Below are 22,287 nucleotides of genomic sequence, written 5' to 3'. Positions count from 1 at the left end.
TGCTACCAGACTTTTAAGTTGGCTCGACCTCGTAATCTACTTCTTGAATATCCTCCGCCGCACTGTCTGCCTGCGCCGCACTTTCTCTGTCGCAGTTACGCTTTATTCTGCATTGTTACTGTTTCACCCTTGTTCCGCCTCGACGCTCCGTGTAATTATCTCATCTACCTGAACAGTGGCAAAACAATCTGTACCCTGTATCTTTACTTTACTTTATTGTTGCCAAACAATTGACACTAGAACGTACAATCCTCACAGCGATATTTGATTCTGCACTTCACACTCCCTGGATTACAAATCGATAGTAAATAGTAAAAATTTAAATTATAAATCATTAATAGAAAATAGGAAAGGGAAAGTAAAGTAGTGCAAAAAAACCGAGAGGCAGGTCCGGATATTTGGAGGGTACGGCCCAGATCCGGGTCAGGATCCGTTCAGCAGTCTTATCACAGTTGGAAAGGAGCTGCTCCCAAATCTGGCCGTACGAGTCTTCAAGCTCCTGAGCCTTCTCCCGGAGGGAAGAGGGATGAAAAGTGTGTTGGCTGGGTGGGTCGTGTCCTTGATTATCCTGGCAGCACTGCTCCGACAGCGTGCGGTGTAAAGTGAGTCCACGGACGGAAGATTGGTTTGTGTGATGTGCTGCGCGGTGTTCACGATCTTCTGCAGCTTCTTCCGGTCTTGGACGGGACAACTTCCATACCAGGTTGTGATGCAGCCTAGAAGAATGCTTTCTACGGTGCATCTATAAAAATTAGTGAGGGTTTTAGGGGACAGGCCAAATTTCTTTAGTTTTCTCAGGAAGTAAAGGTGCTGGTGGGCCTTCTTGGCAGTGGACTCTGCTTGGTTGGACCAAGTCAGGTCATTTGTGATATTGACCCCGAGGAACTTAAAGCTTTTGACCTGTTCCACTTGCGCACCACCGATGTAAATGTGGTCGTGCGGTCTGCTACTCCTTCTGAAGTCAACAACCAATTCCTTCGTCTTGCTGACGTTGAGGGATAGGTTATTGTCTTTGCACCATGCCACCAGGTTCTTAATTTCCCCTCTGTACTCAAACTCATCATTACCCGAGATACGGCCTACAATTGTTGTGTCATCAGCAAACTTGGGTGCACGTGACCAGAATAAATTAATTCCGTTTCCGATTCTCAGTTCCCCCAACCCCTCAACTAACTCGGCAGGGGGATGGGAACAGGAGTGACAGTGCTGAGGGTGAGGGAGTTGGTTTGCAAACAGAGGCGATGTGTAGTGAGGAGAGGCTGACGACAGGGCAAAATTGCAGACAGCGGGATGAGTTGTAACGTAAAAGGTGGACAAAATTGAAAAAGGTGAATTCAGGACTGAAGGCGTTAGATTCAAATGTGCGCAGTACACGGAATAAGGTCGATGAACTTGTCGCACAGTTGCAGTTTGGTATGTACAATGTTGTAGTCATCACTGAATCATGGCTGAAAGAAGATTATAGCTGGGAGCTTAATGTCCAAGGTTACACATTACATCGAAAAGACAGGCAGGAAGGCAGAGGGGGCGTCGTGGCTCTGTTGGTAAAAAAAATGAAATCAAGTCATTGGAAAGAGGTGACATGGGGTTGGAGGGAGTTGAATCACTGTGGGTAGGGCTAAGGAACTGCAAGGGTAAAAAGACCCTGATGGGAGTTGTATACAGACCCCCCAAATAGTAGTGAGGATATGGTTTACAACTTACAATGGGAGGTAGAAAATGCATGCCAAAAGGGCAATGTTACAATAGTCATGGGGGATTTCAATATGTAGGCAGATTGGGAAAATCAGCTTGGTGCTGGATCCCAAGAGAGGGAATTTCTAGAATGCCTACCAGATGACTTTTTAGAGCAGCTCATGGTTGAGCCCACTAGGGGATCAGCTAGTCTGTGTTGCATGTTGTGCAATGAACCAGAATTGAATAGAGAGCTTAAGGTAAAGGAACCCCAAGGGGACCAGTGATCATAATATGATAGAATTCACCCTGCAATTTGAGAAGGGGTAGGAGTCAGATGTATCAGTATTACAGTGGAGTAAGGGGAATTACAGAGGCATGAGAGAGGAGCTGGCCAAAATTGATTTGAAAGGAACACTAGCAGGGATGATGGCAGAGCAGCAATGGCAGGAATTTCTGGGAGCAATTCGGAAGGTGCAGGATACATACATCCCAGTGTAAAAGAGAGGTGAGAGTGGATATCAGACCAGTAGAAAATGAGGCTGGAGAAGTAGTACTGGAGGACAAGGAAATGGCGGATGAACTCAATAAGTTTTTTACATCAAGTCTTTACTGTGGAACACACGAGCAGCAAGCCAGAAGTTCAAGAGTGTCGGGGCAGAAGTGTGTGAAGTCACCATCACTAGGGAGAAGGTTCTTCAGAAACTGAAAGATCTGAAGTTAGATAAATCACCTGGACCAGGGTTCTGGAAAAGGTGGCTGAAGAGATTGTGGGGGCATTAGAAATGATCTTTCAAGAATCAGTTGATTCTGGCATGGTTCCAGAGGACTGGAAAATTGCAAATGTCACTCCACTCATCAAAAAGGGAGAGAGGCAAAAGAAAGGAAATTATAGGCCAGTTAGTCTGAACTTAGTGGTTGGGAAGACGTTGGAGTCGATTGTTAAGAATGTGGTTTCAGGGTTCTTGGAAGCACATGATAAAATAGGCCTTAGTCAGCATGGTTTCCTCAAGGGAAAATCTTGCCTGATGAATCTGTTGGAATTCTTTGAAGAAATAACAAGCAGGAGATGAAGGAGAATCGGTTGATGTTGTGAAGTTGGATTTTCAGAAGGACTTTTACAAGGTGCCACACATGAGGCTGCTTAACAAGCTACGAGCCCATGGTATTACAGGAAAGGTTCTCACATGGATAAGGCAGTGGCTGATTGGCATGAGGCAAAGAGTGGGAATAAAGGGACTTAGTGGTGTTCCACGGGGGTCTATGCTGGGACTGCTTCTTCTTACATTATATGTCAAGGGTTTGGATGACAGAATTGATGGCGTTGTGACTATGTTTGTGGACGATACGAAGATAGGTGGAGGGGCAGGTGGTCTTGAGGAAGTAGAAAGGCTACAGAGGACTTAGATCAGGAGAATGGGCAAATAACTGGCAGATGGAATACAGTGTGGGGAAGTGTATGGTCGTGCACTTCAGTAGAAGAAATAAAAGCATAGGCTACTTTCTAAATGAAGAGAAAATACAAAAAAACTGAGATGCAAAGGGACTTGGGAGTCCTTGGACAGGATTCCCTAAAGGTTAACTTGCAGGTTGGGTCTGTGGTGAGGAAGGCAAATGCAATGTTAGCATTCATTTCGCGAGGACTAGAATATAAAAGCAAGGATGTAATGTTGAGGCTTTATAAAGCGCTGGTGAGGCCTCACTTGGAGTATTGCGAGCAGTTTGGGGCCCCTTATCTTAGAAGGGTTGAGCTGACACTGGAGAGGGTTCAAAAATAATTCCAGCATTAAACGGCTTGACATATGAAGAGCGTTTGACGGTTCAAGGCCTGTATTCACGAGAATTAAGAATGAGCTGTGGCCTCATTGAAACCTATCAGATGGTGAAAGGCCTCGATAGAATGGATTTTCCCTACGTTGGGAGAGTCCAGAGGGACAGAGCCTCAGTACAGAGGGGCATCCTTTCAGAATGGAGATGAGGAGAAACTTCTTTAGCCAGAGGGCTGTGAATCTGTAGAATTCATCGCCACAGGCTAAATCTTTATGTATATTTAAGGCAGAGGTTGATAGGTTCGTGATTAGTCAGGACACAAAGGGGTACGGGGAGAAGGCAGGAGATTGGAGGCTGAGAGGATTATTGGATCAGCCATGATGAAATGGCAGAACAGACCCGATGGGCCGAATGGCCTAATTCTGCTCCTATCTCATTTGGTTTTGTATGACAGAGGTGTTTAAGAAACTCTTAGATAGGCCCATGAATGTGCACGAAATTGAAGGATGTGGTCAAAGTGTTGAGAAGAAGAAGAAAAGATTAAATAGGAGTAATTAATTGGCTTAACTAGGGGGCCAAAGGGCTTGTTCTGTGCTCTGCAGGCTGTGCTCTACGTTCCACCGTATGTTCTGATTCTCCACAGTAATCCAGCCTCCGCATCTCTCTGGGGGTAGGGGGAGGGGGGGTCGTGTGGGGGTAGAGAGAATCACAGAGATTCCCTGCTCTCCATACAAAGTGATCATAAGAACATAAGAAATGGGAGCAGGAGTCGGCCATCTGGCCCGTCAAGCCTGCTCTCTATTCAATAAGATCATGGCTGATCTGACCACAGACTCATCTCCACTTACCTGCCTTTTCCCCCATAACCCTTAATTCCCCTACTATGCAAAAATCTATCCAACCTTGTCTTCAATATATTTACTGAGGCAGCCTCCGCTGCTTCATTGGGCAGAGAATTCCACAGATTCACCATTCTCTGGGAAAAGCAGTTCCTCCTCATCTCCATCCTAAATCTACTCCCCTGAATCTTGAGGCTGTGTCCCCTAGTTCTAGTCTCACCTACCAGTGGAAACAACTTTCCTGCCTCTATCTTATCTATCCCTTTCAACATTTTATATGTTTCTACAAGATCCCCTCTCATTCTTCTGAATTCCAGTGAGGACAGTCCCAGGTGACTCAAACTCTAACCCCTCATCCCTGGAGTCCTTACACAGTTTTAAATAGCCACAACCCCAGCTCCCCGTAACTACGTCCCCTCACTCGAGACTCTCCCACAGGAAGAATTGTCTCAACATCTCCTCCGTCCTCTACAACCAGGGTCTGAGATGTTTCAGTGAGGTTGCTCCTCATTCGTCCAAGATGCGGACAAATGCAGGTCAAAATTTCTTCAGCCGCCCCGATCAGGCAATGCTCTCGTCCTCCGAACTGGCCAACTGAATCTCTTCCCAAAACTCGAAGTCGGGTTTATTGTCGTCTGCATGAGTCCAGGTCTGCACAGGTGCATTAAAAAACTCACTTGCAGAAGCATTGCTGGCACAGAGCATCAGATACAGAATATTCACAAGAAAAATATCAATTAAACATGGTGACGGTGTGTTACGCCGCGGTCGTTTAAGACCGCAATGAAGGTCCTCCATCTCTCTCTGTCCATAATGATCCTCCATCTCTCTCAGTCCGTGAAGGTCCTCCATCTCTATCTGTCCATGATGGTCCTCCATCTCACTCTGTCCACGAGGGTCCTCCATCTCTCTCTGTCCATGAAGGTTCTCCATCTCTCTGTCCATGAAGGACCTCCATCTCTCTCTGTCCATGACGGTCCTCCATCTCTCTCTGTCCATGACAGTCCTCCATCTCTCTCTGTCCATGAAGGTTCTCCATCTCTCTGTCCATGACAGTCCTCCATTTCTCTCTGTCCATGAAGGTCCTCCATCCCTCTCTGTCCACGATGTTTCTCCATCTCCCTCTGTCCGTGATGGTCCTCCACCTCTCTCTGTCCATGATGATCCTCCATCTCTCTCTGTCCATGACGGTCCTCCATCTCTCTCTGTCCATGATGGTCCTCCATCTCACTCTGTCCATGTGGTCCTCCATCTCTCTCTGTCCATGATGGTCCTCCATCTCTCTCTGTCCATGAAGGACCTCCATCCCTCTCTGTCCATGAAGGACCTCCATTTCTCTCTGTCCATGATGGTCCTCCATCTCTCTCTGTCCATGACCATCCTCCATCTCACTCTGTCCATGATGGTCCACCATATCTGTCAGTCCATGATGGTCCTCCATCTCTCTCTGTGCATGAAGGACCTGCATCTCTCTCTGTCCATGAAGGACCTCAATCTCTCTCTGTCCATGATGGTCCTCCATCTCTCTCTGTCCATGACAGTCCTCCATCTCTCTCTGTCCATGAAGGACCTCCATCTCTCTCTGTCCATGATGGTCCTCCATCTCTCTCTGTCCATGAAGGTCCTCCATCTCTCTCTGTCCATGATGGTCCTCCATCTCTCTCTGTCCATGACAGTCCTCCATCTCTCTCTGTCCATGAAGGACCTCCATCTCTCTCTGTCCATGATAGTCCTCCATCTCTCTCTGTCCATGACAGTCCTCCATCTCTCTCTGTTCATGAAGGACCTCCATCTCTATCTATCCATGATGGTCCTCCATCTCTCTCTGTCCATAATGATCATCTCTCTCTGTTCGTGAAGGTCCTCCATCTCTTTCTATCCATGATGATTCTCTTCTCTCTGTCCATGACGGTCCTCCATCTCTCTCTGTCCTCACCTATATTCTCTGTTGTTCCCCAGGTGTGGTTCAGGCTTCTCATTTCAAGGTTCCTATGGTAACCATGATTAAATATGACTTCTACAACAACTGTACAAGTGAGGACATAATTGTAACAAAAAAGAAAACCCAGGTCCATTGTTGTCCACACACAAGATATTGGAGGAACTCAGCAGGTCAGGCAGCATCTATGGAAAAGAGTAAGCAGTTGACGTTTTGGCCTGAGACACTTCATCAGGCCTTGATGGAGGGTCAACCCCTGATGAGGGGTCTTGGCCCGAAACGTCGACTGTTTGCTCTTTTACATGGATGCTGCTGAGTTCCTCCAGTGTTTTGTGTGCCTTGCTCCCGTTTTCCAGCCTCTGCAGATGTTCCCGTGTTCGTGCATTGATGGCAAGGTAGTGCCGGTCGGTTCAGGAACCGAATGGCTGAAGGGGAGTGGCTGCTCCTGAGCCTGGCGGTGTGGAACTTCAGGCTTCTGGACCTCCTGCCCAGCGGGAGCTGCGAGAAGATGTTACGGCCCGGATGGTTGGGGGAGGTTGGGAGGGGTGGGGGGGTCTTTGATGAGCTTCCTGTATCTACGACCGACGGCGGGGAGGGAGGGACGTGCCCGTGATGTACCGGGCTGAGTCCGCGACTCTCTGCAGCTTCTTGCGTGACTGAAGCGGCTGTCCACCATGCTAATGTGTCCTCTCTCCAACAACGGGCTAAGTTAATGTAGAGATGTCTCGGGAGAGGCTGGGGAGGTGGGATCTGTATTGGAGTCCAGAATAATGGGGCGGCCTTGTTAAAACACCTCGAGCATCGAGGGGATGGGTTGGGGGGAGATGTGGTGACACCTCCACCAGTGGGGGGGTCCTGAACGAGAGGACAGTGTCTACAGCATTGCGATTGTTTAACACTGAGGCCCGTAGGGACTTCTCATGGGGGTGGGGTGGGAAATCTCTGGCATTCTCTCCCCACCCCCAGGAGACTTGTGGGGTCCGGATGAAAGAGGAGCTAAATTTTGCTGAAAGGTCCGAGGGACCGAGGGCAGGGGAGGAGGTGAGGCCCTGGCTGGGCCGGGTGAGCTGTGAGACGGGAGGGCAGGCTCCGATGGGCCACTCCTCTTCCCTCGCGTGCCCCGTTCTTGCACTTGACCGGCCGTCGGAGGGTGCACTGGATCACGCCCTCCCCTCTGTTACCGATCCGTCGGAGAGAGCTTCAGCATCCTCCTGTATGCCCCCCCCAACCCCTCCCACTTACAGTGCAACGGAAGCAAGGGCGGATGACCCTACACCCGACAGTTCGGACTCCCCAGCCACCCTGCCCGCTCCATAATCGGGAACGTGAGCACACCGTCTGGAGCTGATATCGGGAATCCTGGACGATATTCAATTCGTGCGGGCTCCGTGTAAATTCTCCCAGCCCAGTTTAAATTGATAAATTAGTTTATTATTGTCACAATAAAAAAAAAACTCGTTTTAAAACATAGAACAGCACAGGCCCTTCGGCCCACAAATGTTGTGCTGACCTTTTAATCCACTCTAAGATCAAACTAATTCTTCCCTACGACATAACTCCCCCCCACCCCCATTTCTGTATCATCTACGGGCCCAGCTATACACGGGCACGCAGTCCACGCGTGGTGATTAGCCCACCGTGCGGCCCGGGTTCAATTCACGCCGCTGCCTGTAAGGAGGAGGTTGTACGTCCTCTCTCTCCCCCCGCCCCCCATCCCCGTGACCGGGTGGGTTTCCCTCCGGGTGCCCTGGTTGCCTCCCAGGGTCCGGAGACCTACCCGGTTGGTTATATCACTAAGACTTCTGCACAGTACTGTAGTAATTTAATGTATTGCACTGTACTGCCATCACGAAAGAAAACAAGGTTCATGCCATGTGTGAGAGATGATAAACCTGATTCTGTTCGGGGTCTCTGTGGTGGACTGAGAGTGGGAAGGGGGCAGGGAGAGGGGAATCATGGTTGGGAAAAGGGGGAGGGAGCGGGAAGCACCGGAGAGACGTTCTGTAATGATCAATAAACCAACTTGTTTGGTTCGGTGGAAAAAAGCCTGCCTGCATTTACCCCGTCTGCACCCCTCATAATCTCCTCTCAATCTTTTACCTTCCCAGGAATAATGTCCTAACCCGACCAATCTTTCCTTACAACTCAGACCCGGCAACATCCTTGTAAATTTTCTCCGTGCCCATCCCTGAGGGGCCCAGAACTGCTCCCGACACTCCAAGTGAGGCTTGGCCGGTGCCTTGTGAAGGCCTCAGTGCGACGGCCTCGGTGCGACGGCCTCGGTGTGACGGCCTCGGTGCGGCGGCCTCGGTGCGACGGTCTCGGTGTGACGGCCTCGGTGCGGCGGCCTCGGTGCGACGGTCTCGGTGTGAAGGCCTCGGTGCGACGGTCTCGGTGCGACGGTCTCGGTGCGACGGCCTCGGTGTGAAGGTCTCGGTGTGAAGGCCTCGGTGCGACGGTCTCGGTGTGAAGGCCTCGGTGTGAAGGCCTCGGTGTGAAGGCCTCGGTGTGACGGTCTCGGTGCGACGGCCTCGGTGTGAAGGCCTCGGTGCGACGGTCTCGGTGCGACGGCCTCGGTGTGAAGGCCTCGGTGCGACGGTCTCGGTGTGAAGGCCTCGGTGCGACGGTCTCGGTGTGAAGGCCTCGGTGTGAAGGCCTCGGTGTGAAGGCCTCGGTGTGAAGGCCTCGGTGCGACGGTCTCGGTGTGAAGGCCTCGGTGCGGCGGCCTCGGTGCGACGGTCTCGGTGCGACGGCCTCGGTGCGACGGTCTCGGTGTGAAGGCCTCGGTGCGACGGTCTCGGTGTGACGGCCTCGGTGTGAAGGCCTCGGTGCGACGGTCTCGGTGTGACGGTCTCGGTGTGAAGGCCTCGGTGTGAAGGCCTCGGTGCGACGGTCTCGGTGCGACGGTCTCGGTGCGACGGCCTCGGTGTGAAGGCCTTGCCTTTGTGTCCTGGTCCTCTCGGGGTGAAAGCTGACGTCGGCATTGGAGTTTCCCGGCCGCTGGCTCACAGCCTGCCGGCGCGGGCCCCGTGCGCGACTGCGTCAGCGTGAATAAGCCGCTCGAGCCCCGGCGCTCCGCCCGCCCGGCTGCTGAGCGTATTGTTTGCGTTTCCTCCCTGCTCCTCCCCGCCCCCAGCCTCTTGTTCTGGTGAGGGGAAGAGTCCCTCCACCCCGAGCTTGTGGTTCAGTGACGCGCCAGCTTCCTCCCAACTTGCTGAAGTGCTTCACCGGCCCGCAGGCTTCCGGGCGGGAGATTGGTCGCTTCCTCCCCACCCCCACCCCCCCACAAGCCCCTGGTCGGGAAGAAAGGACGGGAGATGCGTGAACTCTCCCAGAGGTTGGGCTAGAGTTGTGGAGACAGGAGCAGGGCTAAAGTTGAGCCAAAAAAAAACCGATGACGCGCTGGGTCTTGAAACCATGCTTTCCTATCCTGCTGAGTCATGGGGCTCTGAACTAGGCCCTTCAGCCCACAGTCCGTGCTAGCCAACCCTTCTGACCCCACGTACCCATCAGATAGACTCCAGAGAGCTCCCTGGACTGGCTGCGCCATGGCTTGTCGGGGAAACCGCCCCGCGGAGCGTGGTGGGCGCAGGTTGGCACGTCGCGGAAAGCAACTGGCACCATCAAAGACCCGGGCACTCTCTCTGCTCGCCCCCCCTCCCATCGGGCTTGCAAGCGCGTCCCACCGGGCTCCAGGAAGGCTCCTGTATTTGTCAGCATGGGGTGGGGAGCACGTTTGTGGATCTGACGGGAGCCGAGGACGTTGGTGGTGGTGAGGGAGGAGCGCCGCGGGAGGGGAGTGGGACAGGTGGCAGAGAAGGAGTGCCAGGGGCAGGGGGTGGCACGGGTGCGGGCACACCCAGCCCCGAGACACCGGGCATGGTCATTTGATTCCAAACAGTTGGGTTATTGATCATTTCAGAACGCCTCTCTGGTGCCTCCCGCTCCCTTCCCCTTTTCCCAACCAGGATTCCCCTCTCCCTGTCCCCTTCCCACTCTCAGTCTGCAATAGAGACCCATATCAGAATCAGATTTATCACCACTCACATATGTCATGAAATTTGTTTCTATTTTTTTTTTGCGGTAGCAGTACTGTACATAAAATTGAAGTCTACCAGGATGCTGACTGGTTTAGAGAGCGTGTGCTATCACAAGAGGCTGGATAAACTTGGGTTGTTTTCTCGCAGAGCCAGAAGCTGAGGGGAGATCGGATCGAGGTTTACAAGGTTATGAGAGGCATAGATAGAGTGGACAGGGAGTATCTGTATCCCAGCGTTGAAATGTCTCATCCCTCCCTACTTCCCCCCACACACGCACGCACGCATGCACACACACGCACGCACACGCACATGGTGCCAGACGTTGAGATCGAACCGGGGTCTCTGGGAGGGAGGGACCCTCCCCGGCGCTTGCCGAGCTTGGCAATTAGCTTGCCGGCGTCCGATCACCGGAGCGCAGTTGCTGGCGTTTCGCTCCGGGAGTCCTTGCGCTGATGTGGACCCCGGTTCGCAGGCCTTGGTCCTGGTTGGCCACTCCTTTAAATTCTATTGGCTCGCATTTCTACGAACCCCTAAGAGGCAATAGACACCCCCCCCCCACACACACACACACACACCCAGTGTCTCTAGCCTCCTCCGTCTTTATTTCGCATGTCCCGTACTTGCGATATTCCTGGCCCCACTCTAGCGGGAGCCCCATCTCCGTCCTTCGACGCCCGTTGTATCGTACTGCGCGCAGGAGCTGGAGTCGGGGACCCCGCCCCGAGCACGGGCTCCAGCGGTGAGAGAGAGGAGTTTTGCCTGAATTGTCCATGGAAGCAGCGCCCCCCCCCCCTCCCCTCCCCTCCCCCGACAGTTCTGCCTCTGTCACCACACCTCCACGTTCCTCCTTCTGTGTCTCAGTTCTGGTTGTCTGCCAGGAAGTTCAAGTTGCATTCTGACTGCGGCCTCGATTTCCTTTTCTGTGATCCGGGGCCAGAATCATACGTGGTGGCTGTGGTCTAGCTGAGCTCTGACACGTGTTCCGACTGTGTTATTTCTGTTCCTTGGTCGCTTCCCCCCACCCCTGCAGTGTGCTTCGAGTATTGGCACCTTCTCTGAACTCCCCCTGCCCCCCAACTCATTGTATCTTTGGGAAAGTCCCTCAGACAGATGATATTCATCATGAAGGACCCCCCATCACCCAGGACATGCCCTCTTCTCATTGCTACCATCAGGACGGAGGTACAGGAGCCTGAAGCCACACACTCAACGATTCAGGAACAGCTTCTTCCCCTCTGCCATCCGATTTCTAAATGGACATTGAATCCATGAACACTACCTCATTACTGTTTTATTTCTATTTTTACACTGCTTATTGAATTTAAATATTGAATGTATACTAACTGTAATTCAGGTTTATTTTCTATTATTGTGCGTTGCATTGTGCTGCTGCCGCAAAGTTAACACATTTCACGAGGTATTCTGGTGTTTCCTCTCCACACCACCCCCACCTCCCCCCCCCCGGCAATTTAAAAGTCCTCTGCGGTGTTCGAGAGCTGGTCCCACTGCCCTTCTGCAGATCAGAGAGAAAGGGTTTGCCTTGCCTGCACGCCCCGGTCTGGTTTGGCTCATCGTGTCTGCAGCGGCAGCTCTCACCCGCACGTTTAAGCTGAGGGCTGAGTTGAGCGTCCCCCGCAGAAAATCGCCTCCCGCCATTCGCCTCTCTGGGGTAGTTGATTGCTGGCCCTGCCATCTGTATGTTCAATACTTGTACCCGCCCCTCCCTCTGTGTATTTAATACCCACCCTGTCTTCTGTGTGTTTAATTCTCTCTGCCCGCCCTGTGTATTTAATGCCGCGGCTGCACTCCCTCCAAACATATCTAATGCTCACCTCCCACCCATATCTCTGTGTGTTTAATAGCCCCTCAACAGCCCCTCACTCTGCATGTTAAATGTTCATTCCCCCACCCCTACCTCTGTGTGTTTAATTATTTTCCCCAGCCCCTCTCTCTGCATGTTTAATGTTCATTCCTCCACCCCTACCTCTGTGTGTTTAATTATTTTCCCGCCCCTCACTCTGCATTTTTAATGTTCACCCCCACCCCTACCTCTGTGTGTTTATTTCCCCAGCCCCTCTCTCTGCATGTTTAATGTTCATTCCTCCACCCCTACCTCAGTGTGTTTAATTATTTTCCCCAGCCCCTCTCTCTGCATGTTTAATGTTCACCCCCACCCCTACCTCTGTGTGTTTGATTATTTCCCCCACCCCTCACTCTGCATGTTTAATATTCATCCCCTCTACCCCACCTCTTTGTGTTTACTGTTTCTTCACCCCTCCTCTGCATGCTTAATGCTCATCCCGCACCCCTGCCTCTGTGTGTTTAATACTTAACCCCATCTTTCCCCACAGATTTAATGTGCGCTCCCCACAGTCCACTACATGCGCTTGTTCCCCACCCTTGTCACAATGTATTGAATGTTCTTTTCCAACCTGGTCCTCTGAATATTTAATGCTTTCCCTGCCCACTCATTCCCTGTATTTAATATTCATTTTCCACCCCTCCCTCTGTGTATTTCAGAATCAGGTTTATTATCACAGGCATGTGACATAAAATTTATTAACAGCAGCAGCAGTTCAATGCAATACATAATATAAAAGAAAAATAATAATAATAAATAAAATAATGATAATAGTAAATAAAATAATTGTCATGGTCCGGTCCATGAAGTCTGCATTCCGGTTCACAGTCTGGTCCATTAATCCTTGTTCCGAGTTTTCCTGTTTTCTCCCTTGTTCTGTTGGGTGCCTTAATTGAGGCACCTGATTCTCATTTTGGTCTGGCACATAAATACCTCTGCAAGCCAGGGATTGTTTTGGCTGGACTGCTCCCTTCCCTTCCTGCCTGAAACCTTCGCCTGCAACCTCGTCAGTATCCCCATCAAGTTCAGCCACCGGAGTAAGACCAGAGCCTTGCCACGCCAAGAGAAGGAACTATCTATCGTTGAGTTTGGAACTGTCTCTTAGTGTCCATGTTCTTTGTATGAGTCCCGGCCTTACGTCCTGTTCCCAAAGAGGGGTCCTGACTCTGTGTTCCCTGTTCCTGTGCTCATGTCCAAGGCCCTGCGCTCCAAGGAGGAGTTCCGGCCCTGTACCCAAGAGCCTAACTAAGCTGAGTCCAAGATTCAAGCCAGAACTAGTCCAAGAGCCTCGTCCTGTGCTGGAGATTCCTCGCCCAGCCCAGCGCTGGAGTTCCCTTGTCCTGTCCAGGAGTCTCTCGTCCTGTCCAAGCCACGTCCAAGAACCTCGTCTTGTCCAAGTCAAGGCTTTGTGTTCTCATCCTGTCCATGTGCCTCGTCCTGTGCAGGAGTTCCACGTCCAGTCCTTGCCAAGATCCTAGTCCCGAGTCCTACCCTAGACCCGAGTTCTGGTTCCGAGACAAGACCCAGGTTCCGAGTCCTTGTCCAGGCTCTGGTTCCGGAGTTCCCGTGTTCTTAGTCCGGGCTCCTCGTTCCTAGTTCCCCGTCCGGGTCCCGTGTCTCTCGTCCAAGTCCTAGCCCAGGCCCGGTGTCCTTGTCCCGTCCAGGGCCTGTGTCACTGTCCAGCCTCGTTTCTTCCTGACTCCCCTTGCTTTCTTGATAAACCTTGTCCTGTTCCTAGTACTTCAGTGTCCGTGTCCTGTACTTAGGTCCGCCAGCAACGCCCCCCTTATGACAATAATAATAAATAAACAAGTAATCAATTACATATATTGAATAGATTTTAAAAAACATGCAAAAACAGAAATACTGTATATTAAAATAAAGTGAGGTCATGTCCAAAGCTTCAAAGTCCATTTATGAATCGGTTGGCAGAGGGAAGAAGCTGTTCCTGAATTGCTGAGTGTGTGTCTTCAGGCTTCTGTACCTCCTACCTGATGGTAACAATGAGAAAAGGGCATGCCCTGGGTGCTGGAGGTCCTTAATAATGAGACACCGCTCCCTAAAGATGTCCTGGGTACTTTGTAGGCTAGTACCCAAGATGGAGCTGACTAGATTTACAACCTTCTGCAGCTTCTTTTGGTCCTGTGCAACAGCCAACCCCACCCTCCACACCAGACAGTGATGCAGCCTGTCAGAGTGCTCTCCATGGTACATCTATAGAAGTTTCTGAGTGTATTTGTTGACATACCAAATCTCTTCAAACTCCTAATGAAGTATAGCCGCTATCTCGCCTTCTTTATAACTGCATCGATATGTTGGGATCAGGTTAGATCCTTCGAGATCCTGACACCCAGGACACCCATCTCTCTCTGCCCACAGGAGGACCTCCAACAGTTGGTGCTGATGGCTCCCCCGAATGTCCAGCTGCTGGGACGGGACCCTCTCAGTGGTGAGTGACACTGCCTTATCTGGGGGTGGGGCCGTATTTCTTCATTCCCCCCCCCCCCCGTTCCCCTGTCTGTCTCCCTCCCTCATACCCATTTCCATCATTCTCCACCTGAATGTGTCCCATGTTCACCTCTCGCCTGTCTTCCCCTATCTTTCTCCCTGCTGCCTCCCATCCAATGCCTGTCTCCTACCCTCCCTCTCTCCCTCATCATCTCTCTCTATCTCTCCCTCTCTCCCTCTATAAATCTATCTCTTCCCCTCTAATCTCTATCTCTATCTCTCTCTCTATCTCTGTATTTCTATCTCTCTCTCTCTCTCTATTTATCTCTTTCTATTTCTATCTCTCTCCCCCCTCTTAATCTATCTCTATCTCTTATCTCTATCTCTACCTCTACCTCTCTACCTCTCTCTACTTCTCTCTATCTCTCCCCCCTCTCTCTCACACTGTGATCTATGTCTCCCCACCTGACAGTCTCCTGCTTGAACCCCCCCAGACCTCTGACAAACTCATCTCTCCCCCTCAACCTCTCCCCACTTCTTCCTCTCCCTCCCCACTGACTCTCTCATTTCCTGTCATCCCCCCCCCTTCCCCCCATCCCTCTCCCCCCACCCCGTCCGTCCATCGGTCCCTCAGCTCCACTTTCTAACCTCCGCGTGTCCCTCCACAGACGAGGGGCTGCAGGAACTGAACAAGCTCCTTCTCCTCCTGCTGGGATGTGCCGTTCAGGTGAGCCCCCGCGGCCCCGCGACCGTATCCCCACCCCTCCCGGCCCCGTGCCCCCACTGACGCCGAACGGAGACCCTCCGTCTCCCCCACCCTGGGTCGGTCCAGCCGCGGGCTGGAGCGGTCGGGGAGGGGGTGGGGGTTATCGAGTGGCCAGCGTGTGTGGAAAGACGTGGAGGTCAAAGTCGGTTTATCGTCATCTGCACGAGTCCATGTCTGCACGGGGGTGGGGGTGTTGGGGAAGGGGGGGGGGGGAACAATGAAAAACTTACTTGCTCCAGCATCACAGGCACGGAGCATCAGATAGACAGCATTCCCAAGAAAAATATCAATTAAATGTGAGTTATGCAATAGTTATATAAGCAAGAACACAATTATACCAAAATCCATTGTAATGCGGAGGTCACAGTGTTTCTATACTGAGCTGGTGATTTAGAATCAGAGTCAGAATCAGGTTTAATATCACTGGCGTGTGTCGTGAGATTTGTTGCCCTTGTGGCAGAGTACAATGCAAAACATAACAAATAAAGAAAAAACTGAATTACAGTGAATATATATACTAAAATAGTTAAATTAAATAAGCAATACGAAAGCAGAAATAAAAAAGTAGTGAGGTAGTGTTCACGGGTTCAATGTCCATTCAGAAATCGGACGGCAGAGGGGAAGAAGCTGTTCCTGAATCGCTGAGTGTGTGTCTTCAGGCTCCTGTACCTCCTTCCTGATGGTAGCAATGAGAAGAGGGCATGTCCTGGGTGGTGGGGGTCCTTAATGATGGACGCTGCCTTTCTGAGGCTCCGCTCCTTGAAGATGTCCTGGGTGCTACGGAGGCTGGTGCCCGTGAGGGAGCTGACTGAGTTTACAACTCTCTGCAGCTTACTTCAATCCTGTGCAGTAGCCCCCACCACACCACCAGCGATGCAGTCTCTCAGAATGCTCTCCACAGTACATTTGTAGAAGTTTTCGGGTGTTTTAGGTGACAAACCAAATCTCCTCAAACTCCTAATGAAATATGGCCGCTGTTGTGCCTCCTTTACATCGATATGTTGGGCCCAGGTTAGATCCTCAGAAGTAATTGACACCCAGGAATGTGAAATTCACTCTCTCCACTCCTGATCCCTCCATGAGGGTTGGTTTCTGTTCCCTCGTCTTCCCCTTCCTGAAGCCCACAATCAGCTCTTCAGTCTTCCCGACATTGAGCACGAGGTGGTTTCTGCGACACCACCTGACCAGCTGGTCTATCCCGCTCCCGTGTGCCCTCTTGTCACCGACTGAAATCGAAATCTCCTCAAGCTCTGAATGAAATGAAATGTGGGCTGCTGCCGTGCCTCCTCTGTAGGATGACGGGGGGGTCTTACTGAGTTGTGTAAGGTCAAGGTTTGAGGTTCAAGGTTCAAAGTTCAAGGTAGGGCGGATGCCTTTTTTCCCCCAGGGTTGGGGGGAGGGGGTGTCAAGAACCAGAGGGCAAAGTTTTAAGGTGTGAGGGGAGAGGTTTACCAGGAACCTGAGGGGCAATGTTGTCACCTAGCGAGTGGTCCCTTTCACACCTGTACATGGAATGCAGAGAAAGTGCTTATGATAAGGTCCAAGGGACTTGGATGGACACATTTGGGATTTACCCACGGGTGACAAGTGAGGTGGAAAATCTAGTCGGGTGGAAGAAGGCAGCATACATGAGGTTTAGGAAGCAAGGATGAGCTGGGTCTATTGAAGAATGTAGGGAAGCAAGAAAGGAGCTTAAGAAGGGGTTGAGAAGAGCAAGAAGGGGGCATGAGAAGGCCTTGGCGAGTAGGGTAAAGGAAAACCCCAAGGCATTCTTCAATTATGTGAAGAAAAAAAGGATGACAGGAGTGAAGGTAGGACCGATTAGAGATAAAGGTGGGAAGATGTGCCTGGAGGCTGCGGAAGTGAGCGAGATCCTCAATGAATACTTCTCTTCGGTATTCACCAATGAGAGGGAACTTGATGATGGTGAGGACAATATGAGTGAGGTTGATGTTCTGGAGCAGGTTGATATTAAGGGAGAGGAGGTGTTGGAGATGCTAAAATACATTAGGACGGATAACTCCCTGGGGCCTGATGGAATATTCCCCAGGCTGCTCCATGAGGCGAGGGAAGAGATTGCTGAGCCTCTGGCTAGGATCTTTATGTCCTCGTTGTCCACAGGAATGGTACCGGAGGATTGGAGGGAGGCGAATGTTGTTCCCTTGTTCAAAAAAGGTAGTAGGTGTAGTCCAGGTAATTATAGACCAGTGAGCCTTACGTCTGTGGTGGGAAAGCTGTTGGAAAAGATTCTTAGAGATAGGATCTATGGGCATTTAGAGAATCATGGTCTGATCAGGGACAGTCAGCATGGCTTTGAGAAGGGCAGATCATGTCTAACAAGCCTGATAGAGTTCTTTGAGGAGGTGACCAGGCATATAGATGAGGGTAGTGATAGAGTTCTTTGAGGAGGTGACCAGGCATATAGATGAGGGTAGTGCAGTGGATGTGATCTATATGGATTTTAGAAAGGCATTTGACAAGATTCCACACGGTAAGCTTATTCAGAAAGTCAGAAGGCATGGGATCCAGGGAAGTCTGGCCAGGTGGATTCAGAATTGGCTTGCCTGCAGAAGGCAGAGGGTGGTGGTGGAGGGAGTACATTCAGATTGGAGGATTGTGACTAGTGGTGTCCCACAGGGATCTGTTCTGGGACTTCTACTTTTCGTGATTTTTATTAACGACCTGGATGTGGGGGTAGAAGGGTGGGTTGGCAAGTTTGCAGACGACACAAAGGTTTGTGGTGTTGTAGATAGTGTAGAGGATTGTCAAAGTTTGCAGAGAGACATTGATAGGATGCAGAAGTGGGCTGAGAAGTGGCAGATGGAGTTCAACCCAGAGAAGTGTGAGGTGATACACTTTGGAAGGACAAACTCCAAGGCAGAGTACAAAGTAAATGGCAGGATACTTGGTAGTGTGGAGGAGCAGAGAGATCTGGGGGTACATGTCCACAGATCCCTGAAAGTTGCCTCACAGGTAGATAGGGTAGTTAAGAAAGCTTATGGGGTGTTAGCTTTCATAAGTCGAGGGATAGAGTTTAAGAGTCGCGGGGTAATGATGCAGCTCTATAAAACTCTGGTTAGGCCACATTTGGAGTACTGTGTCCAGTTCTGGTCACCTCACTATAGGAAGGATGTGGAAGCATTGGAAAGGGTACAGAGGAGATTTACCAGGATGCTGCCTGGTTTAGAGAGTTTGCATTATGATCAGAGATTAAGGGAGCTAGGGCTTTACTCTTTGGAGAGAAGGAGGATGAGAGGAGACATGATAGAGGTGTACAAGATAATATGAGGATTAGATAGAGTGGATAGCCAGCGCCTCTTCCCCAGGGCACCACTGCTCAATACAAGAGGACATGGCTTTAAGATAAGGGGTGGGAAGTTCAAGGGGGATATTAGAGGAGGGTTTTTTACTCAGAGAGTGGTTGGTGCTTGGAATGCACTGCCTGAGTCAGTGGTGGAGGCAGATACACTAGTGAAGTTTCAGAGACTACTAGACAGGTATATGGAGGAATTTAATGTGGGGGGTTATATAGGAGGCAGGGTTTGAGGGTCGTCACAACATTGTGGGCCGAAGGGCCTGTACTGTGCTGTACTATTCTATGTTCTATGTTTAGAGGGATGTAGGACAAATGCGGGCGAATGGGCCTGGCTGGGGTAGGAATCCTGGTCAGCAGGCACCAGTGAGGCCTGTTCCCATGCTGTGTGAATCTACGACTTCAGAGGCCACCAGACATTCTGCAGGAAGGTGAGTGGCACCTTGGGCTCCGTTGTAGCGGGGAGGAGGGGGAGGATTGGACTTAGAAATAAGGGGGTTATTCTGATGCTGTCCAGGCCACAGTTGGGTTCCTTTACTTAAGAAACATAGAAATCTACAGCACATTACAGGCCTTTCGGCCCACAATGTTGTGCCGATCATGTAACCTACTCTAGAAGCTGCCTAGAATTTCCCTACCGCACAGCCCTCTATTTTTCTAAGCTCCACATACCTATCTAAGAGTCTCTTAAAAGACCCTATTGTATCCGCTTCTACCACCATCGCTAGCCGTGCATTTCACGCACCCACCATTCTGTGTGAAATATTTACCCCTTGTACCTATTTCTAAGCACCTTAAAACTGTGCCCTCTCGTGTTAGCCATTTCAGCCCTGGGGAAAAACCTCTGGCTATCCACACGATCAATGCCTCTCATTATCTTGTACACCTCTATCAGGTCACCTCTCATGCTCCGTTGCTCCAAGGAGAAAAGGCCGAGTTCACTCTACCGATTCTCATAAGGCATTCTCCCCAATCCAGGCAACATCCTTGTAAATCTCCTCCGCACCCTTTCTATGGTTTCCACATCCTTCCTGTAGTGAGGCGACCAGAACTGAGCACAGTGCTCCAAGCGGGGTCTGACCAGGGTCCTATATAGCTGCAACATTACCTCTCAGATCTTGACCTGGATCCCACGGTTGATGAAGGCCAACACGCCATACGCCACCTTAACCACACTAGAAATATCACACCTGAGTTAAAGGGAAAGGTTGAATAAGTTAGGACTTTGTTCCCTGGAGCGTAGGAAAATGAGGGGAGATTTGATAGAGGTGTGCAAAATTATGAGGGGTATTAAGCAAGCAGGCTTTTCCCCCTCAGGCTGGTGAGACCAGAACTAGAGGCCAGGGGTTAGGGGTGAATGGTTGAAACATGTCTGAGGGGTGACTGCTTCCCTCCGGGGGTGGAGTGAGCGGAAGAGGTGGACGTGGGTTCAGCTACAACATTTAAGAGAAGTTGGAGCAAGTGCGTGGGTGGGAGGGGTGCGGAGGGGTATGGTCTGGGTTTAGGAAGATCAGGCTGGCATGGGTTAGATGGGCCAAAGGGCCTGTTTCTGGCCGCGGTACTCTGTGACTCTGCAACGTGCAATGTTGGCAGTCACTAGGCTGTGACGGGCCATCGTGTCAGGAACGTCTTAAAGAGTCCAACCCATCTAGCTCAGAGCTTAGAGCGGGAAAAGCAGAGGGTCGGCGTCACTGAAGCTTAATGGGGCATTGTTCGGACCGCACTCAGGAGTATTGTGAGCAGTTTTGGGCCCCACCTCTGAGAAGGGTTGCTCTGGCCATGGGAGCGGGCCCAGAGGAGGTTCATGTGCATGGTTCCGGGAATGAAAGGGTTAACGTGCGAGGGACGTTCGTGGGGTCTGGGCTCACTCGAGTTTAGAACAATGGGGCGGGGGGGGGTCCTCACTGATGAGAGAGATGAGGCCTCCATCGGTCAGGGTCAATCATGGATGTTGCGTCCTGGATATACAAGCTGGGGCAGGACGATATGGCAAGCGAGTTGTTGCCCCGTGTAGCAATCTCCCCCTCCCCACGCATCGGGTGAACCCAAAGGAACGGCAGAGCCCAATACAGTTTGGCACCAGGAGTTGCCAGTCGGCGTTGAACTCAGCGCAGGCCTGCCTCAGAGGCTCCGGCTCCGGATTTTTCCCTCGGGGTTCACTCCCGAAGCCCTCCCCGTGACGGGCCCCGTCCGCCCGAAAGATCTCATTGAAACCTCTCGAACACTGAAAGGCCTAGGCTTAGAGGAGGTGGAGAGACGTTTCCTGTGGTGGGGGAGTCTAGGACCAGAGGGCACAGCCTCACGGTCCCTTTAGAATGGAATTCCTCTCACCAGAGGGTGGGGAATCTGTAGAGGGCAAGTCACTGGGTAGATTTAAAGCGGAGGTTGATAGATTCTTGATTAGTCAGGGCCTCAAAGGTTACGGGGAGAAGGCAGGAGAACGGGGTTGAGAGGGATCAGCCGTGATGGAATGGTGGAGCAGACACGACGGGCCGAAGGGCCTGATTCAGCCCCCCTGTCTTATGGTCTGGTGGAAGATCGCAGACCCTGAGGGGACAGGAGAGAGTTGGAGACATCTCCACCAGCCCGGGGTGAGTCTCGAATGAGGTTCGTAGTTCGATTCTGTTCAAGGTGGGTTAACGCCATTTCCTGTACTTGAACAAAATGATTGTTTCTCTGGATCCGATGCAGCACATTAAAAAAAAACACAGAAGACAACAATAATAAAAACACAATAAATATAAATACATAAGATGGCTTAGATACATAGATTGACTGTACGTCTGTAAAGTGACATGAGGCTGTACCTAAGATAGTGGATGGGGCCTAATAGTAGATCGGGCCTAATGGTGTATGGGGCCTAATGGTGGATGGGGCCTAATGGAAAATGAGGCCTAATGGTGGATGGGGCCTAATGGGGATGGGGCCTAATGGTGGATGGGGCCTAATGGGGATGAGGCCTAATGGTGGATGGGGCCTAATGGGGATGGGGCCTAATGGTGGATGGGGCCTAATGGAAAATGAGGCCTAATGGTGGATGGGGCCTAATGGTAGATCAGGGCTAATGGTAGATGGGGCCTAATGGTGGATTTCGTGGGTGGAGGCATCAATCAGTCTTACTACTTGGGGAAAGCAACCCATTTGAAAATGAGCTGTGTCAGGATAGGGATGGTGAATTTCCGGAACTCTCCTCCCCACCCGGTGGAGATTGGATCATGGGGGGAGGGTGGGAAATCTCCGAACGATTGGGGTTTTGGGGGGTGGGGGACTGAGAGCTGTGGGGAACAGGGAACGAAGGGGCGCTGTGGGCACGCTATGTTGGCGCTGGAAGGTGCGAGTGAGGAGAGGGGAGGGGGCAAGCAGAGAGTGACAGGTGGTCCCTCACGCTGCGTTTCCTCTGCAGAGCGAGAGGAGGGAGGAATTCATCCAGCAGATCCAGACAATGGACCTGGACACACAGGCCTCCGTGGCTGGTCACATCCAGGAGGTGAGACAGACACAAGCCCCACCCTCAGACCCCGCCCTTGGCCCTGCAAACGTCCCAGACCCTTCCTTCTGCCCCCCTCCGTACCCTGGGTCCCTCCACGGTCCAGCGTGGGTGCACCGGGTCCTGACGGGGAACTAGCCGTGTTTCCTG

At 51.4% G+C, this 22,287-nt stretch overlaps 1 protein-coding gene across 2 annotated transcripts in view; it reads left to right on the top strand.

The window, feature by feature from the left end:
- The window catches only part of LOC140189329 (girdin-like), a 94,846-nt gene that overhangs the window by 3,642 nt on the left and 68,917 nt on the right, over positions 1–22,287 (top strand). For both annotated transcript variants that reach the window (XM_072246043.1, XM_072246045.1), the window contains exons 3-5: positions 14,503–14,572; positions 15,240–15,298; positions 22,054–22,137. In XM_072246043.1, coding sequence (XP_072102144.1) covers positions 14,503–14,572; positions 15,240–15,298; positions 22,054–22,137 — 213 coding nt within the window. The remainder of the gene's footprint in view (positions 1–14,502; positions 14,573–15,239; positions 15,299–22,053; positions 22,138–22,287) is intronic.

The sequence above is a fragment of the Mobula birostris genome, chromosome 28 (genome assembly GCF_030028105.1).
Source record: "Mobula birostris isolate sMobBir1 chromosome 28, sMobBir1.hap1, whole genome shotgun sequence".
NCBI classification, from domain to species: Eukaryota; Metazoa; Chordata; class Chondrichthyes; order Myliobatiformes; family Myliobatidae; genus Mobula; species Mobula birostris.
This window is presented reverse-complemented; position numbering and strand designations above follow the sequence as displayed.